Below are 9,547 nucleotides of genomic sequence, written 5' to 3'. Positions count from 1 at the left end.
ATATAAATAAATAAAAACAAAAATCAGAACTCATGAAAACAAGGAAGTGAGAGAATTGGGAAAGAAATTGTGGAAAGGAAGAGAATCCAAAGCCAAAGCTGAGGACTACAGAACAACTGGATCTTCCTCTCATAAAATCAGTTACTTTCCGTGGTCAACTTTATGCCAACTTATATAGACTTTGCTATTCCTTACAGAAAGTTGCCAGTTCCTATCTCTGGCTGCTAAAACCTCAACATCCCAGGATTCAGCATGAAGTCATGGCTCCATTCCACTCACCTCATCAGTTACTAGGGAGGGACAGAGCAGAGCATGCCCTAAAGCTCTCTGTTCTGAGTCACATGCAGTCCTCTCAGGGTGCCCACATCTAGCTGCAGGGTCTGCAAGTAAACGTTTTTTCTGGGATAATTCCCAAACAGCCTTATATGTCCAGTTGTACTTTGGGTACCATGAACTTTAGTTATGTGATGGTGACTTGTGTTTATGTTCTTATACCAAATTTTGTCACTTAGGCTTACTGTATTCTCCTATAATTGTCTTATATCCCCTGGAGGACAAAAGCCATGATTTCTATTTTCTTCATAACTACCTAAGAGTCAAGATAAGGTTCAGCATAAACTAAGAACTCAGCAACTACTGATGATTGCCCAACTGGAATTACTGAATTGAAGGAAAGTGATGGTTTTTCATGATCAATAAAAGATACCATGTATCTAGTCTTAGGAAACAAAATGTTTATTGAAATGACATGTAGATAAATTATCATCAGCATAAAACTGTTAGTGGAGTTCTCAACATGGGTTCTTCCTTACTCTTACAATGAAGTGAGGCTTTGCAAGTCCATTGTCCCATAGGAAAAATATTTTATTTCTCTGTTCAGATAAAGTCCTTTTAAGAAAGCAAATCACTTTTGAAATGGTCTTTTAAATGTCTCCAGCCTAAGACCAAAACAAAAATATATTAAAAAGATATAATTCTGTCCATTTAAAAAGAAGAATTAAAGATGGATGATTTGGGGTTAATAAACATGGAAAAGATACTTAGGCCTTTGAAATGCTAGAATTTACTCTGATTTTATTCATATATACTAAAATATTTAAGAAATAATAAAAACAAAAAATCAAGACAAAATGACATGTTATCATTAAAATTCAAAATTTGGCAATAATTTTATTATTATAGATTTAGGAAATAAGCTAAAATGTTATCTTCTTAAACACATTTTAAACAACTCTGAGCTCAGTAATTTGGGAATATAATCCCAAGTGAGTGTTAATTTCCATTTAAGGCTAAATACTCTTAATAAAAGACTTAAAATTAATAAATAGGGTAAGAAAAATGAAACTTTCAGAAAAGTTTCTGAAACTAATAGAAATTAACAGTTAATTCTCAGGGTAAAATGATTTAGTCATATTCTATTTAACATGGTGTTCTGGTCCAACCTGTTTGGCTCCCCCAAGATGGTGCTGCTGTCCTTCTCCAATAGATAATCTGTTGAATGGGATTATCTTCATGGTGGTTTTCTTCATGGAATACCACCGAGATTGCCAGGTGGCCCAAATAATGCCATTATCATAACCATTAGGAGTAGATGTTTTTGAGTAACTGCCACCTAAAATAAATTGTAGATGTACATATAATTACTCTTGATTATCCTTATCTCAGAAAGTCTATAAAGAATGGTTTATTACAAAATACATTGTCACTTACATCAAATTTATAGTGTTATCTACTATCAGAAAAATCCGTAAAAAATCATAAATCCTGATTTACAATTAAAATACACTCTATTATGAATCAACCCCTTATATCTGTATTCTACTTCTTGATCACATCCATACATAAATGTATTCCCTTATTAACAGAGCAAGAATCCCAAATTTCCCCAATCTGCCTCTCTTCCCAAGCTTAGCCATCCTGGAATCAGCTATTACTGATCATCTTTCCACAAGCAGGTTAGAATGGCAGCAGTCACAATTCCTGATGAGATGACCTTGAGTCATCTAAAAACACAATTTCACTGGAAAGTACTTTAGAAAACAGTTTTGGAAAGTTATTTTTTTCTCCATTACACAGTGGAGACTACATTGATTTGCCTTCTCCTTGTCCTTGGGCACTAGATCCCATGTGATTTTGTAAAGGATTGTCTGAGTCCAATGCTGGAGTATACCACAAGCTATCAACATGGCTAGTCTGAGTCATGTGGATCAAACACCTTCCCTGAGAGTGTCTTCTAATTGCATGGTTTGTAGGTGCAAAGATACGTTTAAAAGTGGGGAGTGGGGGGGGGGGAGAACGTTGTGAAAATCAAAAGATAAAATAGCTTTTAAGAGGACTACAAATCATCTATTGGCTAGCACAGTGCCCAGAGGAGGTAAGATTGCTTATTTTAATAGAGCTTTTGGAATTAGTAGGGCCTCCCCAATACATAGTTGTTGAGTAGTAACAATAGTTTATCAGTAAGTCCACTGTTCAGAAGTGTTCCAGCCTTCGAGCAAACTACAGCTTGCTACCCCCGGTCTAAAATAAGTGCCTGCACTTCTCAGGCTGTACTTTCCTCTCAAGCTTTCATGGAACTGTGCCCTTACCATTATTTCCCTGATCTTTACTCCATTCCTTTGGACACCTGCTCACTGCTCACTGGTTATATCTGTCACACAGCTCATGGGAAGCCGCACCAGGCTAATATGTTAACAAGCATAAATATGATAATGTTAGCCCATCCAGATCATACATATGGTAAGTCTAGAAGAAATATCAACCGGGTGGATTTCTTGTAGTGGGGCCAATTTGAGGTATAAGTTTAGTATTATCCAATTCTGGTTTAAAATAAAGAGCTATATAATAAGCCCCCCAACATCTTTACTAACTATTTCTTATTTTCTTATATCTGTTTTTTACCTTTTTTTTTTTTTAATTTTTTTTTTCAACGTTTATTTATTTTTGGGACAGAGAGAGACAGAGCATGAACGGGGGAGGGGCAGAGAGAGAGGGAGACACAGAATCAGAAACAGGCTCCAGGCTCCGAGCCATCAGCCCAGAGCCCGACGCGGGGCTCGAACTCACGGACCGCGAGATCGTGACCTGGCTGAAGTCAGACGCTTAACCGACTGCGCCACCCAGGCGCCCCTGTTTTTTTACCTTTTATAAAAATATAGACTATACACTAATTCATATATCTAAGGAAGAAATCTATACCTTGGTAATAAACTCCATTGAGGTGGCCAGCATGACACTTGTTCATCCACCAACCAGATCCATCCTGTTCAGCACAATTTCCTTCATACTTATCATTGTCATTGTCCCAGGTACTGAACTGCATGCCATTGTGGGATGTGAAAAATTTATCACTAGGATCATCGCCAAAATCATAGCCGTCAAAGGCATCTCCAGCATCTCCACCAATAAAGTAGGCATATGTCAGGCGGTATTTGTCAGCTTCAGGTCCCACCTTGAACATGGCATAGTCTGCAGTACTATAAAGAAGGGAATAGAGACATCATATCTTGACCCTCATTAGGACCAAGGGACCTCAGAAGTTCCCTTTTCCATAAGAAAATTGTCTAGAATGTTTAACTTCGCTTCGTAAGCCTGAAATCCGCTCATTGAGTCAAATTTTCTGCAAATCTGGCAAGAGGCAATGGATGTGTGAATCAGTTCAGAACTCGTCAACACCACCCAGGATGGGTCTAGAAGCCTTCAAGGCATCCCAATGTAAACTAAAAACATCAGCCATTTTAATGCTTTTTGCCTATAGAGTCCTAATATCAAACTCAGGTGTTTGGATGAATCTAATTTCATGTTTTCCACCTTTATCTAAGTGTTTAGCATTGCACATGGAGTTATAAACCATAGCAAATGACACTGAGTGATCATTAATTTAATGATCTTGAAGGAACTACACCTCTATTAGTCACTAATGTCATCTGAAGGATGAGGTCCTAAAGGGATTTTTCTTTCCCAAGGCAGTCTTGTAGTGGCAAGAAGGAGGGCTTCCTAGAGCATCACATGAATGAAATGGTCCCTGTGTGGCCCACAAAACATAAGCTGTATGATCAGAATCTTCCCCAGGGTGGGGGGGGGGGTAGGGAATTGTGAATAAGGGCCAGAATTCTATGGACTGCAGGAAAGAATGGGCCTTGGTGCATGAATAGAAAATTTCAGAAAATATTTAGCCTCTTTCCTAATCTCCAGTGCTTGGGAAATGGGAGGTGTTCTCCTAAGAGAAGATCTGCTGACTGTGGTAGTTTCTGATGAAAAAAATTAAAAATACAAGTTTGGAGACAATATATTTCATTATTTTGTAGACGCAACAAAAGTATGAAATATTTTTGTGAATTTTAACTAGGAATACTATGCTCAAAGGTCCCTGATAGCTCTGGGCATAGAGAGGACTTTATGTTACCAAAGGAACTAGAAGATTTAATTTTAAGGTAGCTCATGGATTTGACTGAATTGTCGTTGAACTGCCAGGAAATTTGAAAAGCCTGGATTCAGTTTTCAACCAAAATAGTCATTAGGAGGATAAGCTATAGAGTCAAACTACCTGAGTTCAAATCCAATCTTTACCATACACCAGCAATGTGACCTTGGGAAAGTTAATCTGTAAAATGAGATTAATAATAGTACCTTCCTCATGAAATAGTTATTTGGACTAGATTAAATTATAATTTCACACTTGATGTCTAGTACATATTAAATGCTCAGCAAATATTAGCTATTATTCTGTACGGTTCCAGGGTAAGTAGATTGTACCAAAACACTACCCATCCTGGATAGGACCTATGTCTTTGAACTGCCCAAGAACCAAACTGACTTCTGAGGAAAATGGTTGGATGTGCTCTTTGCATTTGTCAGGCTGTCTTTGATGTTGGTCTATTGATAGTTGGAAAGTGCACATTCCAGACAGTCTCTACACCAAGAAATAGAAGTCCTTTCTAAACAGTACCTGGTTCTGCCATTCCAGTCCTCCAACTGTATTCTTAATGCATATGGTATGGCAGACTGGGTGCTTATCAAATGAATCTTCTCATTTCCCAGCCAAAATTCTGTGGTTCCAGTAGGAGACAGATGTCCAAATCCTTCTTTATATTGAATCCAATTTTTCTTGAAATCCAAACTGCCATCAAGCCTCTAATTACACAATTGCATGGACAAAAGGGGAGAGTGGATTATCAGTGCACACAAAGAAAATGCTACAAACATCTTGTTGAAAATATGGACAGTATTATTCCACCATTTACTAAGTGAACTTGGGCAAGCTGCCTTAGTTTTGTAGGGTGGAATAATGGAATAATGATGCCTGTTTCGTAGGGTTGCTGCAGGATTACACCAGAGGATTAAGAGAAATACTTTTTAAAAAGAGTGTCTGGTGCACCTAGAGGACTTCAGAACCCCAACTTGATATTGCTGATTTTTATACTGATGGTAGAAAGGTCAAGCCAATTGCTCAATCTGTATCTACCAACGAGCGCTTCCATCACTCACTCTGAGCGCCCCCTGCAGATTAGTTGTAACAGTGATCAAAGATAAGCAAAAAGTAAAAGAATGGGCAATGAGTGCCAGAGATACCAGATGGGCTTGTCTTGGAATAACCCAACCGTATCCTCTGGGAGACTTTCTCTCTTTGTGATGGGCAGCCTTACATCTTGTGCTGCCTCATGAAAGAGGTCTCTTCTAGTTCTTTGTCATTCGATAGTGGTTATATGCTATAGTGAATCTATAACAGCAGTGCCAACATAGTGTAGAGTCAAAGCACAGACTCTGAAGCCAGACTGCCTGGGTTCAAATCCTGACTCTTTTACTTATTATGTGACCTATTATGTGTTACTTATTATGTGACCTTGGACAAGTTACTTAACCTCTTGTGCCTAAGTTTCCTCCTCTATAGAGATAATGATTGTACCTACCTCATAGGGAAATTGTGGGGACTAATTGAGTTAATGTTCAGCAAGCGCTTGCAAAAGTTTCTGGCATATGGAGGATGTTTATCTGGGCGTTCATTAAATATACAGGGTGAGGGAAAAAATACCTTCTGCAACACAGTCCATCCATTTCCAGATCCATCAATTTCACAGTAGACTAAGAACTGCTGCTTAGCTTTCAGAGGTTTGATAAAGTAAAGCCCACTCTCTTTGGCTCCCTTATTAGCAATGTCTTGACAGTCTGAAGGAGGAGAAGGAGCAGAAGAAGGTTTTACTGTGGTTTGAAATCCCTGTTAGACTGTTCCAGCCTTCATAGTGAGCTTTTAACATGCTGCAAATGATTCATGTCCCAAGAAGCATTTTCTTCTCTCATCATCATTCCTTTCAAACTCTTTTCAACTACTCAAGAAAGGTCTAAGCAATTGGACACCTTAGATTTAATGGCTAAACACTTTCCGTGTTATTCCTATTCATTCCTATAAACACTTTGCAAATTATTCTAAACACTTTCCAAAGTATACATTCCTATACATTCTCCTTGCTTTATGTATTTGCTGTGATAAAAATAATCCCAATATAAACCTTTCACATACCTTTCCCAGTTGTATCATGTATTTGTACTGTGTCTTTGCATGGTTCCTGACACTTTGCTTCAAGCTGGGCTACCTTCAGTTTCAGGTTATTGATCTTTTGGTTATTTGAATTATATATTTCCTGCAAAAATCTATAAGCAGAAGAATAAGGTAACAGAATATTCCCCTCAGAGGAGTAATTTTGTATTTTCATTACAAAATACTTTGTGGTCTCCAGAAGTACTTCCTGATAAATGGCTTCATTCTTGGAAGAAATATAAAATTATGTTACCGAATTGAGGTGTATTAGAGTTCTAAGCTTTTTGGAAAAGAAAATAACAGAGTGCTTATCGATAAGCTGTATCATGGTAAGTGGTCATCCTGATTTTTACCTTCTGCATAAAGGGCAGCAGATAACAGCCTACGTGAGTGTTGAGCCTGGTTAATAGGAAGACTGCCTGATGTTTTTTTAGGACAGAATATTCCTAGGGAAGGAAAGGTTCTGCCTAGCAATTCACACAGGTGGAAGCTATTCCTTTTCACTGTAGATCTACTGAGGATCTATTTGTGGACTTCAGTCTATAACTTACATAGGAAAAGTATCTGGAGCATTATCTTACATAAAATAACAGACACTTTCTCTTTCTTCTTCATGTTTCTGTTTACATAGTTTTGGAAAGAGTCTGAGGGAAGTAAAAAAGCTGTTTTTGTGGTTTCTCACAGGGTTGCTTATACATATTCAGAAATTATAGAAAACCATCTATAATACACAGACTATTGTATCTTTCTTTGAAATAAAGAAGGATAGACAAACTATTTGACCACTTTTTTCCCTCATGCACCTTAGAAAATTTCTGCACAGTAGTCTCCTTTAACTTCAATGATGGGCAATCATAATGCAAATTACAATGTTAGTAATAACCACAAAAATAATAGCAATGGCCTCTGATGACAAACAGAAGATAGATCCCTTCTGGACCACTGCTCTCCAGTCACCGTTTATCTCAATATCCTATGCTACTTTGAGAAAAATTTAGGAAAATAAATTGTGTAAGAAACTAAACTGTATCCGAGACCCTCTGTTCAGAAAGTCAGTGAGTCCCTGGGAAGTTGTTAACAGACACATTTTACTTTCAAGTGAAGGGAGGAGAATACATGACTGCATGTTCATTGTGCCATGATCAACATGTTGCTCTACAATGTTTGTTATGCTTAGCTTCTTAAAGCACATTTTTTTTTCTGCTCTGCCTTCAATATAATATACTGTTGTAGCCAAGATCCTCCCTATACTTCTGCTTACTAATTCCCCACCACCTCTTTGTTGGCATTTTTTATTAAAGGAATTTCATTTTCAACAACCAAATTCCCATCAGTATGGATTTATGTAGTAAGCCAAAGGTGGGTGGGTGGTGACCATTTTGATTAATTCTGGTCACAACAGCATATGAAGATGTCTAGAACACCTTTCTCCCATACGATTATTAAAAAGCAGTTATAACCCAATGCAATTGGTAATGCTCTAAAAACTTCTACCTCCACTGTGTTCAAGATAGGCATAATGTCAATTGGATATTATAAGTGGGGAAGAAATAAAAGATTATTTCCATTGAAGCTTGGAATATTGAATAAAAACTAAGTCAATCTGGGAGAGTAAATTAACACAAAAACGCTTACCGAATATTTGATTCATGTGTTCCAATTAATGCCTCGTATTTTAGAATTTCTTCCATCATTTTCTTGGAATCCTTAGTAGCACTCACTATTGTGTCTGTAATACAGGATCAGAGACATAGAAAGACATAAGCAAGTGGAACCACTGAAACAACAGCAAAAGAACATCACAAATCATTTTCTTAGTCGGTAGTATTTAGTTTCTCACTTGGCTTTGGTGGCTCATTGGGATTATAGTTGACTTGGATTGATTTGATCAATTCTTTGGCTTCTGAGGTTTTGTTTTCAATTCGACTTAAGATGTCTTCCAAAGTCCGCAGATCATTGTCTACACCGGTTTGGTAAGTAGACAGGAAATCTGCAACTCCACAGGTAGTTGGGCAATAACTACCCTGAAAATGCAACAATTAAAGTGATTAGAAATCTTGATTTTTAAAAATTGCATAGGGGCGCCGGGGTGGCTCAGTCGGTTGAACATCCAACTTCCGCTCAGGTCATGATCTCACAGTTTGTGGGTTTGAGCCCCGCATCAGGCTCTGTGCTGACAGCTTGCTCAGAACTTGCAGCCTGCTTCAGATTCTGTGTCTCCTTCTCTCTGTCTCTGCCCCTCCCCCACGCATGCTCTGTCTCTGTCTCTCAAAAATAAATAAATGTTAAACTTTTTTTTTAATTGCATAAATACCTGCTAATAAAAATAGGTAAAACCTAGACTATGTTTTTTGTTTTTTAAAGTTAAAAATGCCAAATGAGATTTGTGAGAGAATTCCTTCTATTCCTCTGCCCCTCCCCACTTCAAACACAGTGAGAAACATGAAAACTACTTACAAATCTTTCATCTAAGATGCAGCAGTTGTCTCGCGTAGCAACATACTGGAGGGGGAAAAAACCCAGAAATGTCACTAGTTTATCAGCTGTGTCCTCACTTTTCAGCTTCCCATGTAAAACAACTATGTTCTATAAACAGCACACTTACTGCCAGGCATGTTGAGGGGAGCAATAAAAGAGTACAGAAGCAGAGGATTAAACCCTGGTGGTTCAAGGACCAAGTCATGGTGTCTGGGTACCGGTGCTCCGAGCCCTGAAGTGTCAGCACAGTGGCCTCTCGGGCTCCCCTTGTCCTTTTAAGTAAGCTCCAAGGATGGCCGGACTGCCAGTGGCTGGGGCTGATCACGGGGCCTTCTTTCCAGAAAGGCGGGGAGGTGTTTCCCGTCTTTTTCCTCATCCTGGCTCCCACCCTATGCTCGGTCAGGTTCTCAGATTTGGCACACAGGTGTAAGCTCCTCCTTTTTTGGCTCAGCTCAAACTTTCTCCTCTGTGGCACCTTCATCTGCAAAGGCTGGTGAAGCATTAGCCATGGCGGGGAGGGGGGAGGGGGCCTGG

The 9,547-nt window shown here is 38.6% G+C and overlaps 1 protein-coding gene across 1 annotated transcript; it reads right to left on the bottom strand.

The window, feature by feature from the left end:
* Positions 1 to 712: 712 nt before the first annotated feature.
* FGG (fibrinogen gamma chain) lies at positions 713 to 9,271 on the bottom strand. The gene is made up of 10 exons (XM_030312877.1): positions 9,141 to 9,271; positions 8,993 to 9,037; positions 8,376 to 8,559; positions 8,171 to 8,264; positions 6,518 to 6,648; positions 6,032 to 6,165; positions 4,949 to 5,133; positions 3,199 to 3,476; positions 1,443 to 1,612; positions 713 to 938 (listed from the first exon to the last, which is right to left on the bottom strand). The coding sequence occupies exons 1-10, from the start codon at positions 9,216 to 9,218 to the stop codon at positions 924 to 926; spliced, it is 1,314 nt and encodes a 437-aa protein (XP_030168737.1). The 5' UTR covers positions 9,219 to 9,271; the 3' UTR covers positions 713 to 923.
* Between the last annotated feature and the right edge of the window lie 276 nt (positions 9,272 to 9,547).

The sequence above is a fragment of the Lynx canadensis genome, chromosome B1 (assembly GCF_007474595.2).
Source record: "Lynx canadensis isolate LIC74 chromosome B1, mLynCan4.pri.v2, whole genome shotgun sequence".
Lineage (NCBI taxonomy): Eukaryota > Metazoa > Chordata > Mammalia > Carnivora > Felidae > Lynx > Lynx canadensis.
Note: the sequence above shows the minus strand (reverse complement) of the source record. Positions and strands in the feature narration are given on the sequence as shown.